Below are 26,526 nucleotides of genomic sequence, written 5' to 3'. Positions count from 1 at the left end.
AGCTTTAGCCTCCTTCAGAAAACAAATTGGACCAAAGGTAAGTCCACATAGTATATTAGTCACTCAGTTGTGTCTGGCTCTTTGTGTTCCCATGGGCTATAGCCCACCAGGCTTCTCTATCAGTGGAATTCTCCAGGCAAGAATAAAGAGTGGGTAGCCATTCCTTTCTTCAGGAGGTCTTCCTGACCCAGGCATTGAACCCAGGTCTCCTGAATTGCAGGCAGATTCTTTACCAACTGAGCCACCAGAGATGCCCAGCCCATCTGGTAGGAAAAATTTTAAAGACTTTCGAGATTGTGGCAACCCACCTTGTGCAAAAGGTTAATTATTATAATTACTTTTGGCAACTGATTGTTGCTTGCAGCGTTTGCCAAAATACACGTGCATTGTAGGCTAAACACCTAGGCCAAAATACGTTTGGGACTTGCTATGTTCTTAACCCTCCTTGCCTTCACAGTACATATTAAAATAACAAAAGCAGTAAAGTACTATAGTAAAGAACTTAATTCCTGGGAACTGTAACCCGAGAGTAGAATTGTTGTTTTTGTTATGGATGCTCCCAATTACCTTCTAAGAGTAGTTTTTCCTAATGACCTCTCAAGAAGGACATTTAAAAGAAAAGTTTAACCCCACGTCAGTGCATCGTAAATAGACATATCCTCTGATATGTGTGTATGAGTGTGTGTATATAATCTCCATTTCCATTTAATACCAATTAGATTGTTTACATTTCATTATTAAAGTTATCAAAAGGTTTTCATTCTAACATGTAAAATTTCTAATACTTTGTACTTGTACAAATTGAGTCTGGCTTTTTTAACCACCTTTAGAAGGAATTTACATCCAAGTTTCTGTCTTAATGATTATTGAATACCTTTTTCAGTATATTGACCATATATTAGTCCTGGTTTTTTGTTTGTATTTGAAAGATAATTAACATATGTGTTTAAGGCATAAGATGTATTAACTTGTTTACAGAGTGAGCACTGTTCTTTTATGCTCTTTGCTAAACAGCTCTTCACTGTTAAGGACTAGAGTAGATTGTGAGCATTTCAGGATTTCAAGCTTTGAGTTGTTTAAGATCTATAACTTGTAGGTAATATGTATTTTTGTTTGGCTGATGTGTGGGAGGAGTTATCTAAAAATGAACCTGGCCAGATGTTTTATGTTTCATCTATTGTTTATTTTAGACTTAACTATTTATGTTTAGTAACATTAGTTATGGTCTGAAGAGCTCACTTAAAATTTCCATCTATGATTGCATTGTAAGGTGGAAATCATATACTGTACTCTTGAATTTGTGTATTCTAGAACCTTATAGTGATCAAGAACATTAAAATGTCTTCAGTTTTTGTGGTTCTTCTTAAACATGATGGCTTGATTTAAGAAAACAAGAATCCATATTATCTCCCTATATCCCCAGCCCCTGCCCCTTGATTTTATAGCTCTCATAGTGAGATGGGTAGTTAGGTGCTGGGTTTAGTGCTTTGGGGAGGTCTAGCTTATGGTAGGAGTTAAAGGCTGCATGACATTTGTGTTCCTGATGTTTGTCTAAGACTATCCCATGCAGTTCACTGGGAGCTTTAGGCTCAGGTGGTTGCCTCCCTTCTTGTTATCTCATCTGGAGGCTCAGAAGTTCTTCAGTCAGTACTCGTTGGGTGATAGGGCTGGCCATCTTCCATTTAACAATTTGAACACCTAAAGACTTTAAAGATTTCTGGGGAATTCCTTGTATCAAAAAAATATTTGTTTTTAAAAAGACTGTTATATGATATTTATAAGCAAGTGGATCCTCAGAGTAGGTTGGAGCAAGCTTATAATGTACAATGAAAGAGCATGGTCTCTCGACTCTTCTCTCTGAGAGAGAAATGTTTGATGTCACGGTCAGTAAATGGAAAAATTCCTTTTTTTTTTAAACTGTGATTTTTGTAGGATTTAAAAACATGCTGTTCGTCAGCTACTCCAGTTTGAGAATTGCAAGTGTTGTATGCTGGTTACATTAATCTACTAGGCCTCTTTCAAAAACCATAGTCCTTCTCTGTTCCATCAAGGGTACCCTGCCTTGTCTTTACTCAAAGGAGTTAAATAACCAGCGTCTTCAGTCGTCTGTACTGAGGCTGCTCCCCTTTGTTGCCATTGGTAGTCAAGGACTGGTTGTTCACAAAATGGACGAAATAAGTGCCCTCTTTTTAAAACTATTTGAAGCAGTTATTAACCCTAAGAAGAATGTTTACATATCTATTTCAGGACTTTTTTTTACCAGAAGGACAAAGTTTATACTTTATTTAACATCTGTCCAATTTCCTCTACTGGGCTACCAGGACTTGTTTTTCTTTTCAGATTCAAAACATCTAATGGGGCAAAAGTTATTATTAAAAATTAAGAAACACAAAGTTAGTTTCAAAGATACTGTTACTGGTTTTACCTTACCTTATCAGTATATGGCCAGGACTTTCTTAAGAGTCAAGCATTGTGGTTAAGAAAGGGGTGTGGCCTGGGGACAGACTCTGTGTCCACATTGTTTGATTTAAAATTCTAGCTCCAGCACGTACCAGCTACATCATCTTACACAAGTCATATCCAGCTTTATTTACTCTTAATATGGAATGAAAATAATAGTACCTAAATTTGACAGGTTTTTTTTATATTATTAAATGAAAGTACATATACATTTCTTGGCACAATGCCTAGCACAGAGTAAAATGCTTATTAAATGTTAGCTAGTAGCTTTATTGTCACCACCATTACTTTTTGCTGAGTCATTTTTATTACTGTTGATACTTTTCTGGTATTGTCATGATATGGCGTTATGTTAGAATTGTGACTGTTCTACCAAGTGCATAGCATTTTAGGATTTGACAGTGTTAACGAATTTTATGTCCAGATTTTCTTCTCTTGGAAATGTCTTTTAAAGATTTTAAGAGCAAATAAGATGTAAAAAACCTTTATGAGCAACTGCTTCCTAAATTTGAGCCTTCCTAAAAATGGACTTCAAGTAGATAGCATTTATTAATACAGTTACATTTCTTTAAATTCTATATGGTAAATTCTTGCTTAACTACCCCAGCGTTTGCTGGTTTTTACACAGGTGGTTAGTCATGTACATTACGTTAAATGCCTTCTCCCCATGTCAACTAAGTTATTTATGGACATTTTATCAGTGGGAGAAATTACACAGTTAAATAGAGTACTACATGTATGTAGATTAACTAAACTTGCTTGCTAAACTGAGAAATAAAAGGCAGCTAGAAAATGTGAATCAGAATAACTCATGTTTTTCCTGTAGTAAGCTTTCTACTATTGCCCTTCCCTTGTGAGCCTTAAGAAAGACTTGTTTGTGTAATTGTAATCTGTGCATTTGTTTACTTCCTTTATCTTTTTGCATCTGCATTATATTAAGTTGCCAAATCGTGTCTGACTCCATGGACTGTAGCACGCCAGGCTTCCCTGTTCTTTACGGTCTCCTAGAGTTTGCTTAAACTAATGTCATTGAGTTGGTGATGCCATCCAACCATCTCATCCTCTGTCGTCCCCTTCTCCTCCTGCCCTCAATCTTTCCCAACATCAGAGTTTTCCAGCGATTCGGCTCTTCACATCAGGTGGCCAAAGTGTTGGAGTTTCAGCTTCAACATCAGTCCTTCCAATGAACACCCAGGACTGATTTCCTTTAAGATGGACTGGTTGGATCTCCTTGCAGCCCAAGGGACTCTTAAGAGTCTTTTCCAACACTACAGTTCAAAAACATCAATTCTTCGGCGCTCAACTTTCTTTATAGTCCAACTCTCACATCCATACCTGACGACTAGAAAAACCATAGCCTTGACTAGATGGACCTTTGTCAGCAAGGTGATGTCTGCTTTTTGGTACACTGTCTAGGTTTGTCATAACTTTTCTTCCAAGGAGCAAGTATCTTTTAATTTTGTGGCTGCAATCACTGTCCACAGTGATTTTTCCACAAGAAAATAAAATCTGTCACAGTTTCCACTTTTTACCTATCTATTTGCCATGAAGTGATAAGACAAGATGCCATGATCTTAGTTTTTTGAATGTTGAGTTTTTAGCCAGCCTTTTCACTCTCCTCTTTCACCCTCATCAAGAGGCTCTTTAGTTCCTCTTCATTTTCTGCCATAAGTGTGGTATCATCTGTATATCTGAGGTTATTGATACTTCTCCCAGCAATCTTGAATCCAGCTTGTGCTTCGTCCAGCCCAGCGTTTCTCATGATGTACTCTGCATATAAGTTAAATAAGCAGGGTGACAATATACAGCCTTAACATACTCCTTTTCCTATTTGGAACCAGTCTGTTGTTCCATGTCCAGTTCTAACCGTTGCTTCTTGACCTGCATACAGGTTTCTCAGGAGGCAGGTAAGGTGGTCTGGTATTCCCATCTCTTTAAGAATGTTCCACAGTTTGTTGTGATCCACACATTCAGAGGCTAAATTTAGCGTAGTCATTGAAGCAAAAGTAGATGTTTTTCTGGAATTCTCTTGCTTTTTCTGTGATCCAGTGGATGTTGGCAATATGATCTCTGGTTCCTCTGCCTTTTCTAAATCCAGCTTGCACACTGGGAAGTCCTCAGTTCATGTACTGTTGAAGCCTAGCTTGGAGAATTTTGAGCATTACTTTGCTAGTGTGTGAGATGAGTGCAATTGTGCAGTAGTTCGAACATTCTTTGCATTGCCTTTCTTTGGGATTGGAATGAAAACTAACCTTTTAAAAAAAAAAGAAAGAAAGAAAACTAACCTTTTCCAGTCCCGTGGCCACTGCTGAGTTTTCCAAATTTGCTGACATTGAGTGCAGCACTTTACCAGCATCATCTTTTAGGATTTAAAATTGCTTGACTAAAATTCTGTCAGCTTCACTAGCTTTGTTCATAGTAAAGCTTCCTAAGGCCCACCTGACTTCCCACGTCAGGATGTGGCTCTTGGTAAGTGACCACATCATCATGGTTATCCACGCAAAGGCATCTGCATATTGTTTTCAATTAAACAATACTTTTGAGAAAGGATAGAAGACCTGGGGACAAACCACCAGTGTATCGTTTTCAATTAATGAGAAAATGATTTTTGAAATATACATTATTCTTTCTGTTACAGTGAGAGTTGAAATTTTTTGAAAATCTTTTGGCTTCAAGTGAAAGAATGTTGTCTTTATGTGTAATAATGCCTTATAAAAAGTACATATTCAGCATTTGAGATAGGTTGTATTACTTGAAGAAGTTAGTAAAGATGTGATATTTTTTATATATTTGTACCAGTTCTGACCAAAAATATTTTAATAGTCTTAACTTCAATTATTCTCCAGTGCCCTGGTTTTAGATGTTATCATATGTGGCTACTTAAACATTGCTGTGAATTAGGAGCCAATAAGAACAGGAGTTATTCCAGGGACTTTTGGAATTTGATCATTGGCTGTTTTGATTTAAACATGAACTCTGGCTACCAAATTATTAAATCTCGCAGGATGAGAATGAATTCACATCCTGGATTTTGAAAATAAGAAATAATCCTTAATGTTTTACAAGTGTTACAAAACAATATTTGAGGTAAGTGTTGGTAAACAGCATTCACCCTTTTCTTTTTTTTGGTAATATAGATGAGGAAGGGTAACAACAGAGTGAGGAACCAGTCATTCACGGTTCTTTATCCTGTTTGCAAAGTTGAAGGTATTACTAGCAGGCACTCTTTGGATTCAAAAAGAAGAGAGTTATGTGATGATAGGGGACTTCAGTCACTCTGTAATTATCAGACATGGTCAGCATTTCTCAGTCAAATAAAATAGTTATTCAGGGACTTTCTGGTGGTTCAGTGGTTAAGATTACGTGCCTCCACTGCCGGGACACAGGTTCAGTCCCTGGTCAAGGACCTAAGATCCCGTATCCCATGTGGTGCGGCCAACAAATTTTAAAAAATATTTTTAACTTATTTATTCTTGCATATTAGAACCTATAGAATCCTAACTTTTTAATCTATTTTTATTTTTATCTATTTTTTATCTATTGTATTCATAAGTAATTTGTAAATTTTAGAAAAATGTGACTTCTGTGAAATACAGGGTGATTTTTAGGATCGTTTGTAAGGTAATTTTAAAGTTGGTTACATGTTATATGACGCACTCATAGAATTGGCATTCCCATAGCGTCATCTAGACCTTACTGTGGCTTTGTGAGGAGATACTAATTTTATAGAGGCGGAAACTAAGGCAACAAAAGTGATGTGGCTGAGGTTTTGCAACTAAGTGACCGTTGGGATTAAAGACAGATCTTTCTTCAGTGCAGTCTGTATTCTGGAATTCATGACATCTAGAGTCAGGATATGCAAGATGTAAGCATTCTGTTACAATTAAATGTGTGCTACTTGACAGATGCAAACCCCCCCCCCCCCCTTATGTATCGATTTATAAGGAAAATAATGTGAAAGTATTTCAAATAAAAATTTAGATCACTCATGTTCCAGAGTTAGTGCCCTGGTGTTCATCTTTATGTCATCCACATGTGTCACATTTTTATTTCATTAATTTGTTCTTGTGAGTCAAAATTCAAATGGTTTCTGTTGAAAAGTTTCCTTCCTATCCTCTGCCTACTTAGTTCTTTTTTTCCAGAGATTTCCTGTTTGCTCAGCGGGTGAAGAACCCACCTGCAATGCAGGAGATGCAGGAGAAGTGGGTTCGATCCCTGGTTTGGGAAGACCCCCTTGAGGAATAAAACCGCAGACTGCTCCAATATCCTTGCCTGGAGCATCTCAGGGACACAGTAGCCTGGTAGACCACAGTCCAGAGGGTCAGAGAGTCAGACAGCCTTAGCGACCACACACAGGGCAGCCCTGGTGTTACTTTTTCCTTGGAAAGTTGCTGTTATATTCATATCTATATATTTTCTCCATTTTATGCAATCTAAAATGTATCAGACGCTCTATAATATACTTTTTATTTTTCTCTTTATTACTGTTCCAGTTATCTATTGTGCAGAAGCAAATGACTCCAAAGCTTAGTCATCTAAAACAATTATTGTCTCTTGGTTCTGAGGGTTGAGTGGGCTTAAGTGATTTTCTGATGTCAGGGCAGGGGGTCGGTCAGTCCTGGGGCTCATGTCACCTCAGCATGTCTGGGCGCTCAGCTGGGGTTGTCGCCCAGAATACCTGCATGTGGCCAAGATACCAGGCAGAGGCTGAGTGGCTTTTTATGACCTACTCCCAGGAGTTCAGAGATAGCATCAGTGATGCTCAAATCACAGGCTTGTACAGATTTGAGGAAAGAAAGCCAGTGTCATGTTTTAACAAGAATATGTGTGAAATATTGTGGCCATCTTGGAAAATACACTGATTTTTTGTATCATTTTATGAAGAGTGTCCTCATTTTTCTTGGCTATATCAACATTCCATTGAATGGATCCTGTCAATATTTTTTATCAATTCTAGTTTCAGATTTGCACAGTAGTTTTATACTTTGGGGTATTAACAGTGCTTTCATGAATAACATCGTAGTCATTTCTTATGTATTCCAAGTATTTTTGTAACAAACTTCCTGAAGTTGATTGCTGTGTCAAAAGTTATATACTCTTGTAATTCTGATACATTTTTCCCCACTGCCCTGCCCAGCAATGCACAGAATGCCTGGTACCCTATTTTACTAACTCAAGATAGTATCATATTGTAGATCTTTGCCTTTCTTACATACATTGATCTCTACATTTTTTAGTGTACATTTTTCTCATAATAGGGATGAGGTCAAGCATCTTTTCATATTTTAGAGTCCATTATGTTTCCATTTTCTGTAAACTATAACTTCATGGTATTTCTATATAGGATTATTTGTAGTAATCATACTATTGTACTCTGTTCCCTTTATTAGTGATAATACTCTATATCTCTATATTCATATTTAGTAACTGGTAATCTATTTTTTAACCATACCATTATTGTTAGACATTTAGTGTTTACATTTTTGTTTGCTGTTTTGGGTAATCATCTAATATTCAATATATTCTTGGAAAATATTCCCCCCTGGACTTATTTCTGTAAGATCAATTTCTAGTTGTGGTTACTGAATCAAAGTAATTTTATTTAATGATTATGGTATCAAAGGAATTTTAATCATTTCATCACTTTTTTCTTCCCTTGGAGATAGATATTCCCAACTTGGTTGGGCCTTGCTTAGCATAGATAATTATATCTGGGTCTATAGGTTTCTGAAGTTTCACTCTGGGGTTTAGTCTTCTCTGCCTCTTTTCGCTTTCTTTAGCTTCCCCTTTTCCAGTCTTCTATTATAAAATTCTCAAGATACTAGAACTTTTATTTTAAACTCACTTAGGTAGGATTATTGCTAAGCATTAAAGGTCACTTTCAAGGCCAGTAATGTTTTAAAAGTCTGCTAGATTTCTTTCAGGCCTGGGAACTATTAAGTGCTAGACTCTTCAACCAAATGGAGTAGGAATATCACTAAAGAGAAGGGGGGAAGAAGCCTCCTTTGCAAAAGAGCCTGGGCCCTGTCCTGCGTATTACCTTTGATTTTCTGTCATTTGAAAATATGTCTGAGTATAAAATTTTCAGCATTTATCTTTCTTAGTGTTCTCTGAGCTCCCTGGATATGTAATTTGGTGTTTCACATTATTTGGGGGAAATTCTGTCTATTGCCTCATGTATTCTGTTCCTTTCTTCTTGTGATTCCCATTGTGAGTGTAATACACCTTCTGTAGTTGTCCCAAAGCTCTTGGATTTTGTGTTCTATGTTTTTTGGTCTTGATTCTCTTTATATTTCAACTTTGGAGGGTTCTATTGATAGACCTCAAGGTCTGAGGTTCTTGGCTCAGCCGTGTCCAGTCGTCTAAATAAGTCCATCAGAGGCATTCTTTATTTCTGTTACAGTATTTTTGATCTTGGCACTTTTGGGGGTTCTTAATATTTTCATCTCTCTGCTGACATTGCCCATCTGTTCTTGCATTCTGTCTTTACATTAGGGTTCTTGGCTCATTAATCCTAGTCGTTTCCAATTCTCAGTCTTTTAATTCCAACATTTCTGCTGCTGATCTGGTTCTGATACTTTTTCTATCTCTTCAAACTGTTTTTTGCATTTTAGTATGCCTTATAATTTTTCTTGCTGTCTGGATATGATACAGTAAGTAAAAGCAACTGCTGTAAGTACGCTTTCAGTAGTGTGGTAGAGTTGTTGAGCAAGTGGTCATCGGTTTTTTTTCTCCCCTGCCGTAGACAAGACAGGATGGCTAGAATGGGCTGGAATTAGAAATTTCCTTTCTCCCACATGGAAGGATAGAACTGGTTTAAGTTGGATATTTCTTTCTCCAGGTCCGTTAAAGTGAAGTCGTTCAGTTGTGTCCGACTCTTTGCGACCCCATGGACTGTAGCCTGCCAGGCTCATTCGTCCATGGTATTTTCCAGGCAAGGAACTGCAGTGGGTTGCCATTTCCTTCTTCAGGTCTGTTAAGAGTCTGGTAATACTCCCAACAGGTTATGCTCAGATCACCTAGTTTCTTATGTGGACTGTCTTTGTTAAGAACATGATGATCTTGTTTATTTCAGAATGGTTCCTTTCCCCTCACCTTGCCAGAAGCAGGAGAGCATTTCTCTCTGATATTTACTGTGAGAGCCTAATCTAGTTCCTGGTTGTCAATCCCACAGAAATGTGGTGCCTCCCTTCCTGCTGGCTTCTCCCGGCGTTGGTCTGTTTACGGTCGCTCTGGGTCTCTGCTGCTTCTTGCAGTCTTTTCCAGGTTCCGTGATAGGGGGCTGCTCCCCAGTTGTGGTGCTGGGCTTCTCGCTGCGGTGGCACCTCTTGTTGCAGAGCATGGGCCCCAGACACAGGCTTAGTTGCTCCGCGGCATATGGGATCTTCCCAGACCAGGGATCGAACCCGTGTACCGTGCGTCAGCAGGCGTATTCTCAGCCGCTGGCCTGCCAAGGACGTCCTCCTGGAGTTTTAACTCAGACTTGTCCATAACTAGCCTCCAGCAGTTTAACCAGTTACAGTTTCCTGCAGTAGCACTGGTTTCCTCAGGTGACTGTTCCCAGACGCTGTGGTCTTCTGTACCAACCTGTCTTGTTTCTCCAATTTGGGAGCAGTAGATCGCCTTGTAACCTCACTTTTTCAGATTGAAGAACAATTACTGATTTTTCAGCTTGTGTAGTTTCTCCTTTGCCAGGTTGACATGAACTCTTGAGTTCCTGATGTGCAGAACCAGGCCGCTTTATGCAGCATGTGGGATCTCAGTTCCCCAACCAGGGATCGAACCTGTGCCCCCTGCAATGGGGACACGTAGTCTTAACCACTGGATTGCCACGGAAGTCCTTGCAGGGATTTTTTTTAAAGTACTGTTTAAACTATTCAGCAGCGTATCTGTTGTCTATAAATAAAATGTCCTTTATAGGGACTTGCCTGGCTGTCCAACAGTTAAGACTCCAGACTTCCACTGCAAGAAGTGTGGGTTCCATCCCTGGTTGGGGAACCGAGATCCCACAGCCATGCGATGCAGCCAAAAAGTAAAAGAGAAATAAAATGTCTTTCATAGACATATATCCCTTCAAGCTAAGTTAATTTTATTAACTTTTTCTTTTGATGTTTGTTGGGGAGCATTTGTCTGACACTGGTTACTAGATTATAACAACCTCTCCCCTTTTCTCCTGTTTCTCACATTTCTTCCCCGTTCCTCTTTGTATTCTGTGCCTTCATTCTGCTCCCCAGTTTAGTATTTGGTGCATCATTGTTACATAAACCCAATCTGCTGAGTCCCCTTGGTGTGGTGACCACAGACTGTCAGCCTTGAGGGTTCAAACACTGGTTTTATCTCGGGCAATCAGGTTTGTTGCACTAGCTTGATACTAACCAAATTCAAACTCCTGCGACTAATTTTAAAACAATATGCATTAGTGTACTATTAGATGTACTAATATGATCCTGTTCAGCTGGACATGTGACTAGCTTAGTCCTTGCTAGTAGATGCCCTTAGAAGAGTACTGTCCTTTAAGAATAACCATCAAGCTGTGATTGTGAAATAAAAAAACACCTTGGCTTCTTTCACTCTTTTGTTATTTCTGAAAAAAATTACATGAATTAGTCTTTTTAAAAAGTGTATCTTCCTACTAGACAGTGTTAGAGAAAAAGTGATGATTGTTTTTTACCTCATTTTGCATGACTTCATGCATACTCTTCCCTGTGTATCATTATGTACTCTAGGATTGTATTCATTTGGCAACAATTATCTTCAGATGTTGCTTGAATGATTTTTGTTATGTTAAGATATGCATAATAAAGTTTTTATAATTCTAACCATTTTAAATGTACAGTTCTGTGGCATTAGGTACATTCACATTGTTGTGCAGGCATCACATCCAACCCTAATCATTCAACAATAACTCCCTATTTCCCACCCCCACCCACCCCTGTCAAATACCATCCTACTGTTTATGAATTTGACTGCTCTAGGAACCTCACTCATGTATGAGAAACTATATGATAGTGTCCTTTTATGACTGACTTAGTTCACTTAGTATGTGATCAAGGTTCATCCTTCTTGTGAATGTGTCAAATTTTCCTGATTTTTAAAGGGAAAATAATATTCCATGTACCACATTTTGCTTTTTCATTCATCTTATGATGAACTCTTCAGTCTCTTCCACCTTTTGGCTATTGTGAATAACTCTGCTGTAAATATTGGTGTACAAATACCTTTTATGTCTTTTGAGCATATACCTGGAAGTAGAATTGCTGGATCATATGGTAATTCTGTGTTTAATATTTTTGAAGAATTTCTATACCATTTTCCACAGTGGCTGCACTATTTAACATACCCACTTTTAGGGCATAAGGGTTTCAGTTTCTCTCCATCTTTGTGAACTCTTGTTTTTTGCCGTTTTGATGGCTGTTCTAATGGGTGTGAAGTGGTATCTTGTATTGATCTGCATTTTTCTAGTGGTGATGTCGAGCATCTCCGTGTGCTGCTTAGCCATATGTGTGTGTATTTCCCCGCCTTGGCCATACCCCATGGCTTGTGGAATCTTAGTTCCCTGATCTGGGATCCAACCTGGGCCCCAGCAGTGAACACCCTGAGTTCTAACCACTGGACTGCCAGGAAATTCCTGGCCATTTGTGTATCTCTGGAGAAATGTATATTAAAGTCCTTTGTCCATTTTTTTAACTGGGTAGTTTGGATTTTTTGTGTGTTGCTAAGTTGTAGGAGTTCTATGTATATTCTGGATACCAACCCCTTGAAAGTGAAAGTGTTAGTTGCTCAGTCGTATCAGACTCTTGTGACCCCGTGGACTGTAGCCCGCCAGGCTCCTCTGGCCATGAAATTCTCCAGGCAAGAATACTGGAGTGGTTGCCATGCCCTTCTCCAGGGGATCTTCCTGACCCAGGGTTCAAATCCAGGTCTCCTGCATCGCAGGCAGGTTGTTTACATCCGAGCCGCCAGGGAAGCCCCAGTCCCTGGTCAGTCTCTTATCAGATGTTTAGGCAGGAGCTCTGAGCGCTGAGTGTTGGACAGATCGGCTCGTGGAATGGACTTGCCTTGGGGCACGTTGCCGCCTTTTGGCTGCTTGGGGTCTGTGCTGTGCCTTGCGGGCTGAGTTGCCCCAGAGCGTGTGGAGTCCTACCTCCCTGAACAGGAGTCCAGCTCATGTGCCCTGCATTGGGAGGCGGAGTCTTAACCACTGGACCACCAGGGAAGTCCCTGCCGTATTTTTAATATATGATCTATATAGTAAGTTTTACCTTGCCATTCTTTTGCAGTGTTTTCTGTTTGAGTTTAATCACTGTGTATGCTTTTCTGTTTGTCTCAGTCTGGTTTTACCCCCTTTGCTAAGTTCCTCCTTGGATTAGTCCAACTGGAACTCTTCTGTGAATGCTTCGTCTTCATCTTTGCTCTGTAATCTGGTGCTCCATAGTCTAATCTCCCATACACACATGCAGTTTTAATGGAAAATAAAAATGGCGTCAGCTTTTATTTTTTCTGTTGTTGGCTTTAGACCATCCATACATTCCTGTTTGTGTGCAGTTTTATCATCTGAAGTCAGTGCTCATCTGTCTGATAAAATTCATTCTATTAATACTATGATAACTGTTGCTCCTGCTGCTAAGTTGCTTCAGTTGTGTCCGACTCTGTACGACCCCACAGATGGCAGCCCACCAGGCTCCGTCGTCCCTGGGATTCTCCAGGCAAGAACACTGGAGTGGGTTGCCATTTCCTTCTCCAGTGCATGAAAGTGAAAGGTGAAAGTGAAGTTGCTCAGTTGTGTCCATTCTCGAAGACCCCACGGACTGCAGCCTACCAGACTCCTCAGTCCATGGGATTTTCCAGGCAAGAGTACTAGTGGCCATTGATTCCCTTTTTCTGAGCAAACCAGTGTCTGCCTTCATGGATAACTTTGATACCTCTTTCTTGGTCAGTTTCCGCCATCTTTCTCCCTGGAGTTTGGTCCAGATCCTTCAGACTCCGCCGTTGACTCACTCAGCTCTGAAACCTCTAGGGCTGCCCCTGCACATCACTCCCAGACAGGCTTCAGCTTGGATTTTATGATCCCAAGTCCCTGATCCACGTCTGAGATCCTGAGCAAAGCTCTTCCCGTCTCTAACTACTATACCCTTTTAGTTTTAATAGGGCATGAAATCCACCACTTGTGTGGAAGTTTACATAAGGGAGGACGTTTACATATGTATGTATATTTAGATATGTAAAACGTTTATATAATTTTCGTTTTTGACAATTAAGAGGTCATTTTGTAAATTTTAAATTTAATTCCTTCTTAGCACTTACTCAACATGAATCAGCCATGGGTGCACGTGTGTCCCCCATCCTGAAGCCCCCTCCCACCTCCCTCCCATCCCGTCCCTCTGGGTTGTCCCAGAGCACCTGTTTCATGCATCGAACTTGCACTGGTCATCTGTTTCACATATGGTAACATACCTGTTTCAGTGCTATTCTCTCAAGTCATTCTACCCTCCCCTTCTCCCACAGAGTCCTAAAGTCTGTGCTTTATATCTGTGTCTCTTTTGCTGTCTCACATATAGGGGGGTTGTTACCCATCTTTCTAAATTCCATATATATGCATTAATATACTGTATTGGTATTTAGTTTTGTATTGGTATTGTATTTAGTTTTTCTGATTTACTTCACTCTGTATAATGGGCCCCAGTTTCATCCACCTCATTAGAAATGACTCAAATGTGGTTTTTTTTTTTTTAATAGCTGAGTAATATTCCATGTGTATATATATCATGACTTCCTTACCCATTCGTCTGCCTATGGACATCTAGGTTGCTTCCATGTCCTGGCTATTGTAAACAGTGCTGCGATGAACATTGGGTTACACGTGTCTCTTTCAGTTCTGGTGTCCTCGGTATGTATGCCCAGCAGTGGGATTGCTGGGTTGTATGGCAGTTCTGTTTCCAGTTTTTTAAGGAATCTCCACTTTCCACCAGCAGTGTAAGAGCGTTCCCTTCTCTCCGAACCCTCTCCAGCATTTATTGTTTGTAGACTTTTTGATAGCAGCCATTCTGACTGGTGTGAGATGGTACCTCACTGTTGTTTTGATTTGCATTTCTCTCATAATGAGTGATCTTGAGCATCTTTTCATGTGTTTGCTAGCCACCTTATACATTGGGTTATTTCTTACTGTTAAATACAAAAATACTTCAAACTTAAAAGGTGTGTTCTCCCTACCCTCCTTGCTGCCATACCATCTTTAGAGATTCCATGAGATGTTACCGTAACAAATAAGAGTTTCTGTGGCTCTGCCACATGTTGGCAGAATTATTTCCAAAACAGTTACATAGTGTCTCCACCAGAGCATGAGTTTTTGCTATACTCTGTTTGTTTCATTTTTCAATTTTGCTTAGTTAAGGGATAAAATTTAACTATTTTTGCTCTGAAAATGATTTTGTTGATTACTAGTGGTGTTGATTTTTTTCTATGTTACATGGCTTTTGTGAATTTTGTTACACATTTATCTTTGATGTAAAAGTTTTCTTAAGATTTACATGAGGTTTCTACATATTAAAAATCAAGCTCATAGCATCCACTGTAGAAATTTTTCTAGATGTTTGCCCCTGTGTTTTGAATGTGTGACACATGTTCTAATTACAAACCTGAAGACCTTAATTTTTATATAATCAAATCTGATAGAACTAAGGATTTTTGGTCAGTTCTAATAAAGTAATTCTTTCCAATCAATTTGGTAAAACAGTAAGTTGAGGGCTGGGGTGACAACCGGTTCTGTACTTTCTCTGTTTTGCTCTCCTGTTCAGTCCGTGTGGACTCACGGCAGCTGTTTGAATTCTCTTTTTCACGGTGACCTTTGGCTGATGCTGCTGACGGCGGCGGTCTCCCCTCACCCAGTGTACCACAGTGCCCCCTCCTTGCTTATTGTTTGTCGGGGTCTGACACATTACAGGCTTTGGGGTTTTGCAGATTTAACATTCACAGTTTCAGCTACTCTCAGCTGACCCCAGGGCCTGTCACTCAGTAATCTGCAGTGTGGCTGAGACGGCAGTGTTACCTGCTGCCAAGCTTGCTGTAGAAGCTGACGTGTCAGCTCAGAGGGGGCCTGGCCGACAGGCTGGCACCTGCATCTCCACGCGGCTTTGTGTTTCTCTACCTGTCGTCGCCTACACAGTAACTCTCGAAGTGATAAAAGCTGTTTCTTTGTGAAATATGGGCCCGAAAAGAAAACCAACTACTAGTGCTGGTGATGGAAGCGAAGAGAAAACTGAAGAGGTCTAACAAAGTGATGGTTCTTAGCGAGAAAATAGACGTTTTGGATAAATTAAAGTGGTTTTGCAGATTCAGGGAAGTTGGTGGTTGGTTAATGTTGCTACAGTATTGATGTAGTAGTTTATGTTTTGAGTGCTAGAATTTATTTTTACAACTTTATAAATGACTAGTAATGTCCTTTTAGAAGCACTGAGGATTTGAAAATATCAGCTATACTTGACTGACTTATGGGAGAAGTTAAATCCTTCATTAGTCCTTGAAAACTTGAGGATTTGGGGAAATCTTGATGGTCATGCAGTATATAATGTTTACAGTACTGGGCTATTTTAGTCCTGTATTTCTGCTCTTGTGGCACTACAGCACGTTTAAATAGTTCTCACATTTGTGATTGTACTCGTATCGTTCCACTGGCCTCTAACATTGGCCTTTCTCTCCTCCCTCCAGATCACGCTCTTTTTAACATACCGGGTTAACAATATGGTGTTACTAAGTTAAAAAGATCTTGTTGGCAGTTTGAAGTTGTGTTAAGTTACATAATAACTTGGAGAGGCCTTTTGAAATACCTATTTTTTCCTATTTGGAAACTAATTAGTCAAAATAGTCCAGAATAATTGTACATATCTGTTATGAACTTGAGCAAACTTTCTGAATATTTACATGAACTGAGATTTATATTAAGATACTAGATATGGACAAGAACAGATTGTTTCTTAAGGAACTCTCAAAGACTAGGAGAAAAAAGATACTGTAAACCAGTAATTATAGCAAGTGTGAAACATGTCCTTGCCCAGGGAGCTCTGGGAGCGCACAGACGGGACCTGCTGGGAGGGTGTGATAGAGGAAGCTTCTCAGAGCCGCGAGGAGCGACCTGATTGTCCTTGTTCTTTGCTAGCTTGATAAGGGATCAAGTCTTCTCCCAGGATACCGCTGAAAATCTGGTCGTTGCTTGTGTATTGTAAGGCAATTACCTTGATCTTTTCCAGCCAATTTAAAGGACTTACTGTCTGCTTTGTTTTAGCTGGTGTCTTTGGATTTTCATTTTAGTCTTCTTGCTTCTTCCAAATAATGTCTCTTTCTAATAATTTGTTATTTTAATTATTATAAGAATATCTGAAGTGATATTACATAATTGTGATGTTGACTTTCATATCTGGTTTCTAGGTTTAGAGAGATTGCCCAAGAGCTTTGTGTAAAATGCTGGTTTCAGGCTTAAGGATGAAATTGACACTTGATCTGTTTTAAGGAAGAATTCTGTGTGTATATTAGGAATATTGACTCAAATGCCTTTATTTAAATAATATATGATTTTTCTTTTTTGGCCTATTGGTGTAATAGCTTTGTATTTTCAAAAGAATCTACTTAGTCACGGGGTTGTTATTCTTTTAATGTGTTGGTTGAAATTTCTCTTTCCTGTGTTTTGTCATTTTGTACATGCATGTATTAAAAAAAAAATTGGTAGCCTTTTGTGGTATCTTTAACTGGTTTGAGAATCAGATTATATTTCCTTTAAGGCAGCATAATTCATAATTCTTTACCTGAGCCTAGGGTTGATTTATGAAAGTGTAAATGAATCTGCTTGTGACCAGTGTACTTTGTGGTTATGGAACAGAGAAAACAAAAGTCTGAATGCAAATTATAACCCAGTTTTTTCAAATTGCATCAAACTATACTTGAGAAAGGGATTGTATTTTGTGATCCATTCCTTACCTTTTATCCCTTTCATTTAAAAAGGAGTACTTAATTTTTTTGAGTGTTTAAAAATACTGATTCTGCATGAGAACTTTTCATCTCTGTGAAAAAGTGACATAGTACTTTTTTCGTATCCTTTCTTGTACATACAGAATTTTTTTAAATATTATTGCTGATTTTGTATGGTAAAAGAAGTTTTCATTGGTGTATATTTTAAATATGACTAGCCACTTGTGAGAATTCACAGAACTATTAATAGAATTTGGCTGAAAGTACATTTCTATTATGATGGTTGCAAAATTGAGAAGATTATAGTTATTGATACTAAAGCCATCACAGCAGTTGACCTAATAAAAATAACATGAAAAATGTAACGTTTAATATAAGCGATGTAAATAAACTTGACTTATTCAGCATAGTGATGTTAACTAGTAAATTTCTTAAGATTGACATCACTAGATAAACTACTACAGTTTACAGGAATGAATAATAATTCTCTTACATGGGAGGACAGAGTATTTGAAAATTTTATAACTTAAATCTATGCCAGTTTCAGAGGAGGAATGGAATACACCTTGAGCCAAAAGAAAAAGGAAGGAGCATACCAACTAGTGTGAATGATGGAGCAGCAAGGTTTAGTTAGCGCAGTCATGAAGGAGGGGAACTGTAGGGGTGCTGACTGTGCTGGGGGCGCAGCTGGGTGTCGGTCTTGTTGACGTTTCGTGCCGCCAACTACTCCTGAAAGGTTACCGTACTTTAAAGTGCAGTTCACTTCTTTATAACTTACCTCTTACAAATCAGTTTCTTATTTTTCATAAATATACATGTCTTTGCTGATGCTTATTTCTAGAGCCAGGAGAATCTTGCTTATAAAAGACATTTTACTTCATATTATTCTCAGAAAACAAGTGAGAAAATAAGTGATACAGTAATTCTTTGTGAGATACGACGGTCATCTTTTTAAGAGCAAAAATATCATTGTAAAATGTTACTTTCTTTTTAAAATCTGAGAAAAGAACAGATGAAAAAGTACAAATCAAAAAATCCGTAAGGCAAGGGATGAAAGCTAGGAATTGATACTGAATCTCTGTTAATAAATTAAGTCTAGGTTGAGGTAATAACAGTTACAGAAATTAAGGTCTCATGATACTTTGATGGAATAATATAAGAAATACACTGATTCAGTGATGATGAACGGGCCCTGAACTCCAGAGCGTGCCAGTAAACCCCAGGGAGCGGAGCAGGTTGGTGTGCTGCTGTCAGTGTAGATGGGAGTTACAGGTCTGCTCATTCCTCCCCCCCCCCCCCCACCCTTTTTCAACAATATCAGCATATTATTTCTTAAATCATTTTACAATTAAACTTTTTAAATTCACAGTTTGTAAAAACAGCTTAAGAACTGTATTAAAGTTATTTAATATTACAACATACTTTTTAAGAATGTAAGAAGCAAAAAAAAATGTAAGAAGCACTTTCAATCTGTGATTTTATTACAAAGGTTTTATATGTAAGCATTTTTAATCTAGCTTTGAAGCATAGATCTTGCAGGTATTTAAAGCAACTATTAACTGTGAGTATGCAGTAAATAATATTAGGAGGAAAATGATAACTTACTGTAGACATTTTCTTCTTTCAGCTGCTTTTCTAACTCAGACGGTGTGTCTTGATGACACAACAGTAAAGTTTGAAATATGGGATACGGCTGGTCAAGAACGGTACCATAGCCTAGCACCCATGTACTACAGAGGAGCCCAGGCAGCCATAGTTGTGTACGATATCACGAATGAGGTGAGTAGAGATGCATGCTACATGGAAACTTGTCTGAATATCCATTTGTAGTATTCAGAATTTCAGTTCCTAAGAGATTTTTAAAAATCTCTTTTTGTTAGCCAAGTATGACATTTCTGCCAAAGCTTTTATGAAATAGGAAAGCTGACTTTAAAAAACATAAAAGTGTCTCAAATAATACAGTAGTCCTAAGAATGTCTTTCCAAGAGTCACATTGGACAGGCTTTAAAGCCTCATTTCACAAAGACGTTCCTTATTTTTTGAGCCTGTGCCAAATAGCTGTTTCTTTGTTCCCAGGAGTCCTTTGCCAGAGCCAAAAACTGGGTTAAAGAACTTCAGAGGCAAGCCAGTCCTAACATTGTAATAGCTTTATCAGGAAACAAGGCCGATCTGGCAAATAAAAGAGCTGTTGACTTCCAGGTATGTTGAATTTAACTTGTGGGTGCATATTTTTCTTCTGTGTCCACACTTGAATTTTAAAACTATACAAATGATAGAAAATTTTTAGATAAATGGTATGTGGCATGCTTTGTAATTAAACATGTGGTATACTATGTAATTAAATCTCATGATGATAAGATCTCAGACTCACAGACTGACTAAAGAATGACTTAATGGTTACGGGGCAGTGGGGGGAGGAATAGTGAGTTTGGGATGGACATGTATGCACTGCTGTGTCTAAAAATGGATAACCAAAAAAAATAATAAAAATGGATAACCAACAAGGACCTACTGTATGGCATACACTGCTCAATATAACAACTTAAATGGGAAAAGAATCTGAAAAAGAACAGATATATGTATATACATGTAGCTGAATCACTTTGCTGTCTACCTGAAACTACCACAGCATTTTTAATCAACTACATTCCAGTATAAAATTTAAAAAAATTTTTTAAGAAAGTAAATTTATTTATATCCATTTGAGAATCTCACACATACGTGTAAAGAAACTCACAATAAAGAATTTTAAAATGTCTTTATTTAATTGTAATATATAAGTTGATTCAAAGATTTTGTTGACCTAAACAGTTAACAAAAGAAGTAATTTGTTCACAAACAGTATGGAAGTATATAAAGCAAAAAGTGATGACCTCCTACCCTAATCCCTCAACCCTGATCACATACTCTTCAGTATCCTTCCTTTTTAAAAATTTACCTATATATATCAGCACACATGTGCATGCCCACATAGTCACATGCACTTGTGTAGTTGTTCTTAAAAGAGCCTTCAGAAATGAAAGTTTTTTAAAAATCCAGTTTGCATGTTTTCTAATATAGCTAATTAAGAATTAGCTTACTGCAAAACAGTCATTTAAAATAAAGCAGCTGTCTCTAGTTAGACGTTTTTAGAATCTCCCGTCCTCTTGCTCCTTAGCTTCTCTACCAGAAAAGTTTGCTTGTGGTCCCTAAGTGTATTGTCAGTGACGGGATGGTTTTCTTCTTTGGAGATGGAGTGTCCCCACGGGAGGAGGAGCACTGGTGGCTCTTGCGCTGCAGGTAGTAACCTGAGCATGTGCACACGTGTTCCCTTTAATTCTGTAATGGCCCTGAGGTGTGGTGTCATCTACTGCTCTTTCTGAGGTCATTACCTCCTCAGCACAGAGGCGCAGGCAGAGCAGTTACATTATAGTCAGAAGTGGCCCTGTCACATAACATTTCTAAGGAACTTTATTATTTTGTTTTCTTTATAAAATTGGAAAGATCACTGATGGTTCTTCACAACAGCTGTGAGGCTCAAAAACAGTAATACAAGTAAACTGTAAAGCATGACTCTGTAAAGTGGTAATAAAATTTTCACAGAAATGACTCATGGCATACTCAAAATATTGCTTGTAGAAGTCATTCAGGATTAAATAAATACAGGGTACCATTTAGTGGTGGAAGTCAATGTTCAATATTTGGTTTCCCTTTGTCCTTATTGCAAATAATGAGCATAAGTAAAATTAAATTGCCATAGAGATCAAAAAGAGTTTTATAGTATTTAGAACAAAATGGCTTCCCCCTTCTCCCAGAGAAGGAAACGGCAACCGACTCCAGTGTCCTTGCCTGGAAAGTCCCATGGACGGAGGAGCCTGGCGGGCTACAGTCCAGGGGGTTGCAAGAGTCAGACACCGCTCAGTGACTCCACCCCCGCCACCACCTCTCTCAGACTCTCGGCATCTGAAAGCAGATTTCACGGGAGACCCGATGAAGCAGGCTGGGATGGTGCGAGAAGTTAAGGCAGGAAAAGGAAATTATAACTGCAGTACCCTTACCTTTGTTTTAGCTATAAGTAATTGCTTATTATACAGTTGTTGATTATAGGTGATCAAGTTGGAATAATACTAAGGAAGCCTCTTTTATTTTTAATAACAAAAATAAGGGAGGTATAGTAATAGTATGTATAACAGTATCTCATTTATCATTTTTTGTTATGCAAACAGGAGGCACAGTCCTATGCGGATGATAACAGTTTATTATTTATGGAGACATCAGCTAAAACATCAATGAATGTAAATGAAATATTCATGGCAATAGGTAAGATTTGCTTTTTTGCACACAGTAAATATAGTTAAAACAAGTTATACTGGGGGCATATTTGGTTTGACATACTGGGGGCATATTTTATAAAAAAAAAAAAAATTCTTGGTTTTTTTTTTTTTTTAATGATTGTACAGCTATCCTCGATTTCTTCCATGAAGCGTTACTTTGTTAGGCGTATTGTTGCCCATTATTACCCGTTAGGTTACAGCGCTTTCAGTTTAGTTAAGTTTCTTCTAGGTGAGTTGAAAGCCTAAACTTTGAGCTTATGGTTCACACAGGTAGATTTTCTGAAGATTTCACTGAAAATTTTGGATAAATACATTTTTGTATTAGGTTATATTATAGCTTTTATATAAAAGAGGGATAAGTTCAGTAATGTTTTTTGGTGTAACATAAAGTCTTAATGAGGTTTTTCTCACTGATCATTAACTCATCTCTCCTCTGCCCTAAACAGAGCACTGTTTTTATTTTTCAAGTTCTTTTTAAATCATTGATTACTGACAGGTATAACACTGATAAGTACATTGTACATACAAATTGTTTTAATGCAACTATTATAACAGAGAACATTTCAAAGCTTTGGGGCACAGAAGAAAGAAAGGAAAGCAAAACTGTCCACAGTTTCTGTTGCCTTGGCGGTTGTTTGATCCTACAGTATGCTCTTACCTTTCCTCTAAGAACTTCCAGTAATAATGAGTGCCCTTGCACAGTTGTTGACTATAGGTAATGAAGTTTAGTAGTAATAAGGAAGCTTCCCTTTTTTGTAACAATTAAAATATTTTTATTGACCCTTGCCTTCTGGTGTGGGGCTTCCCTGGTAGCTCAGCTGGTAAAGAATCTGCCCGCAGTGCAGGAGACCCAGGTTCGATCCCTGGGTCAGGAAGATCCTCTGGAGAAGGGAATGACAACCCACTCCAGTGTTCTTGCCTGGAGAATCCCATGGACAGGAGCCTGGCGGGCTGCAGTCATGGGGTCAGAGTCGGACACTCCATTCCACCACCGCCCCCTGGTGGTTTGAGGGCGCAGGCTCTCTGGGAAGGCGCTCAGTCTCCGGCTCCGGACCGGTCACGTGCCGCCCACGCGTGGCATCCCCGGCAGCTCTGTACACAGCAGTGATTATCACCTGGGGTGTCTACATCCTGGATCCCTAATAAATTTTCTGTGATATTGAAGTCATAAATTAACCAGTTCACAGCTGGTTGAGAGGCTAAAGAAAACCCATTGAGAGCAGCTAGCGCGGTCGTACTGTCTCTCCCTAGATGAGGGAGTTTAATGGTGGCTTCATGTAGTAAAACCTTGCCTGTTCGCTGTGTAAAATATTTTCCTGAGAAACTCAGGCTTGCAGGTTATTAGGGATATACTAGCATAGTTAAGAGGGATTATGCGACAGTATATACTTTTTTCTTTTCTAATAAATGGAACAAATCACACCCAAAACCACATCTGAAAAGTTAATAACAGGAAATTAAGAGATGATGGGCCTCTCCAATCAGGCTGAACTTTAAGCCTTTCTTTCTGACACTATTAAAACTCCACCAGATGGGCTTTATTTAATTTGTACCTTTTATTCAGGCTTGCTAATAAGGTTATTTTTTTTTTTCAGTCAAAGTATTAGAGCTTTTGTGCATTAGAGCTTTTGTTTACATTTCTGAAAGTAGAATGTTTTTTCCCTTGAAAGAAACTCCACAAGTGTAAATTGAATTGTGATCTCTCCATTAGTACCTTAAATAAATCACACACTGAACTCATATTTGCACTTTTGATGACTTCCCAAGTAGAGTACACTTGTTTAGTGGGAGAGTCTACAATAAATTTATCATCTGCTTTTAATTTGATAAGGTCTTCAGTGGCTTTTTTCATTACACATCTTTCTTGATTCAGGGTTTTTAGCTTCTTACAATCCTAATCAATTCAGGGTCAGATTGATAAACCACAGCTATCTATCTGTATACAAAACAGATACTACCAGCTTCACTTTGGTAGCACTCAATAAGATAGGAGACTACTTCTTTTGAGACTCCCTAAAGATATGTTTTAATTATCTTAACACAATAAAAACTAACCAGTATAAGTTAAAGGTTTCTCATTCCAGCTTAAGTCTTTCAGCCCCTGCTTCACTTAGGTCTAATTACAAAAAGCCCTTGCAGAAGTATGCTAAAGGGAGAAATGATCACTCAGTCTAAAACAATTTGTTAATTATAATAGAGTTTGTAATGTTAGCCTACTGTTTGTCCTTATGGGGCTCTGTTTGTAAATACATTTGACTGCAAATGCAGCCTTTTATTACCATTCACCCTGCCACTTCTGGAGCCATTGCTAGAGAAGTGGCCCAGTGACGCTTTGCTTCCCAAACCTCAGTGCTCCTGGCTCCCAGATCCAGCGTTCCGCCCAGCCTCTGGGATTCTAAAGATGATTAGTGCTGTTGTGGAATATTACAACAAAGAGTAAAAGGTCCAGGACACACCTAGGTATTTACATTTCAAAGTAGAGCCTGTTTGGCTTTTGTGTAACCCAAGCCCTGGCTCAGGCCGAGCTGGATTCTTGCCAAAGTGGGCCATCCCTGAGGCGACAGGAACAGTGCTCTTAGAGATGCTTCATAAATCCCAGCATGCAAAGATCTTTGAGATCCAAGCAGACTGCATCAAGCTGGTAGTTTTCTCACCTGTGGGAGCCACACTGCAGAGAATTAGCAAAGCTGAAGCTGTTAGCTGCAGTCGTGGGGCTTTGTCCAAATGTGGCCAGCCATGCCTATCTGGCTCAGCATTGGAAAATGGTTTTTTGAGATAGCACCTTCAGGATCAAGTCCATTTACATCAGGCAGAGCTATTGGTGAATCAGATTCGGATTCTTTATCAGCCACAAGAGAGGATACCCATTTGAAGGTAGAGGTGTATAAGCGAGGAAGAAAATAGGAGATTGAGTCTGTTATGATTTAGGGTAATAACTCGCTCAGTAGAGGACACATTCTACTGGGGGGATAGTGTTTTATGTCCTGACTTGTTCCAGAAAGTGTGTGGCCATCCAGAGGGCGCTGACAGGCGGAGCTGAGCTTGTTGGTTTTGGTTTTTGGCTGCGTCAGGCGGCTTGGGCGATCTTAGTTCTGCAGCCAGGAATCGAATCCGTGCCCCCGCGTTGGGAGCTCGGAGTCTTAACCACTGGACCCCCAAGGAAGTCCTGGAGCCGAGCTTCTTGGTTCTAAACATTCTGGCTGCTATTATCTTTATAACTTGAGATTTCCTTTAAATAGTAGGAGTACTAGTGATTAGGAAATAAAGTATATTCCAGAAAAATTCCTTTTCTGGAATTGTGAAGTGCATCTATATAAACAGTTAAATGCAGCTATTCTGATTGTGTTTGTTTTGATAATTTATCCCTCAGCTAAAAAGTTGCCAAAGAATGAACCACAGAATCCAGGAGCAAACTCTACCAGAGGAAGAGGAGTAGACCTGACTGAGCCCACACAGCCCACCAGGAGTCAGTGCTGCAGTAACTAGCCCTCCACGGAGACTCCGGGGGCGGCTTTCTGCCTCCTGCTTGTCAGCAACAGTGGAATTGGAGCATTTAACCAGCCCAGTATGACTTCCAAAAAGAAGAGACTTAACAATAGTCAAGTTTCTAATACAGAATTATTTTAAGTGTTTTGAACTTAATTTTTAATGACATGCATGTGGCCCTCTGACTAGTGTTTCGGCAGTGGGAGGGGAAGTGAGAGCTGTGCGCACACTTGTTTCCTTGGAAGGTTAGCGGGACTCATTTCTCTTCTCCAGGGATGTAGACAAATGACTCAGAACCCACAGTGAACCAGCCAGTTCTGTGAAAAAAATTTGGAACTTACTCATTTGGGCTTTTCAGAAAAAACTTCTTGCTTTGGAAGGAGGTTCTAAAGATATTTATGCTTAGCTGCCATATCCAGGCAACCCGTAATTTCTCTTTGTGTCCTTATTTAAAGTATACATTCCACATTTTAACAAATTCGCCACAAGGAAACAGTCTCACATCTTCAGTGGGAAAAGATGAACCTTAGTGGCATCTAAATTATAGCTAATCCTGTTGTTTTATAAAATGGGGTAAAATGCATCTTAAAGGATAGTGTTCCCCTCAAACATGTGAGTTCTTCAGCAAAAATGAAGCAAACCAGGTGTCTGTGATTTACATGTAATCACTGCTGGCCATTACACAGGTTTTGTTTGGGTGTAGGGAGGGGCCTTTGTGCCCTTTGGACATAAGTATAGTCAATGCACTAACAATTATGTACATTCAAACTTGATTATTTTAAATTTGATCTTCAGCTGTACTGTAAATAGGGTACTGCATTGTAGTCTCCATATATGTTTATTACTTTTCTGTAATATTTAAGAGTTGCTTAAAAGTATACAAAATGTACAGTTACTAAAACAGCTAATTTTTTCCTTTTCTCCCCCTTTGAAAGGAAGGGGCTTCAATTGTTCCTACCTGGCTAGAACCATAATAAAAAATGTACCAGTAATTTGTAACATGAGTATTGGATATGTTAGTAACAATCTTGCAGCCTTGTTTTCCAAAGTTCATTTAATTTTGATCAGTATATTGCACTAACTGTTTTAGGCATTTTCATTATATGAAATCTACCATGTGTCAGAGATGATTTAATCTATTTAAGTGTTGAACTGCTAGCAGAACTTGTACATTTACAGTAACTCAAAATTAGTAAGGAAAACAGTTCACCAGTGTTTAGTTTTATATTGAGGTGCTCAGGTTGGAATAAAGTGGTATTAAAAAGCAAGTACTGGTTCTTCTCTTTTTTCACATGAACATATATAAATG

The 26,526-nt window shown here is 38.7% G+C and overlaps 1 protein-coding gene across 1 annotated transcript in view; it reads left to right on the top strand.

The window, feature by feature from the left end:
• Positions 1-26,485, top strand: part of RAB5A (RAB5A, member RAS oncogene family) — a 31,567-nt gene extending 5,082 nt beyond the window's left edge. The window contains exons 3-6 of the mRNA XM_061167243.1: positions 19,046-19,197; positions 19,495-19,617; positions 21,624-21,717; positions 25,102-26,485. Coding sequence (XP_061023226.1) covers positions 19,046-19,197; positions 19,495-19,617; positions 21,624-21,717; positions 25,102-25,217 — 485 coding nt within the window. The 3' untranslated portion in view covers positions 25,218-26,485. The remainder of the gene's footprint in view (positions 1-19,045; positions 19,198-19,494; positions 19,618-21,623; positions 21,718-25,101) is intronic.
• The last annotated feature ends 41 nt before the right edge of the window (positions 26,486-26,526 follow it).

Source organism: Dama dama, chromosome 19 (genome assembly GCF_033118175.1).
Source record: "Dama dama isolate Ldn47 chromosome 19, ASM3311817v1, whole genome shotgun sequence".
Classification (NCBI taxonomy): domain Eukaryota; kingdom Metazoa; phylum Chordata; class Mammalia; order Artiodactyla; family Cervidae; genus Dama; species Dama dama.
The sequence above is the reverse complement of the archived record's forward strand: the minus strand, read 5'-3'. Positions and strand labels throughout refer to the sequence as shown.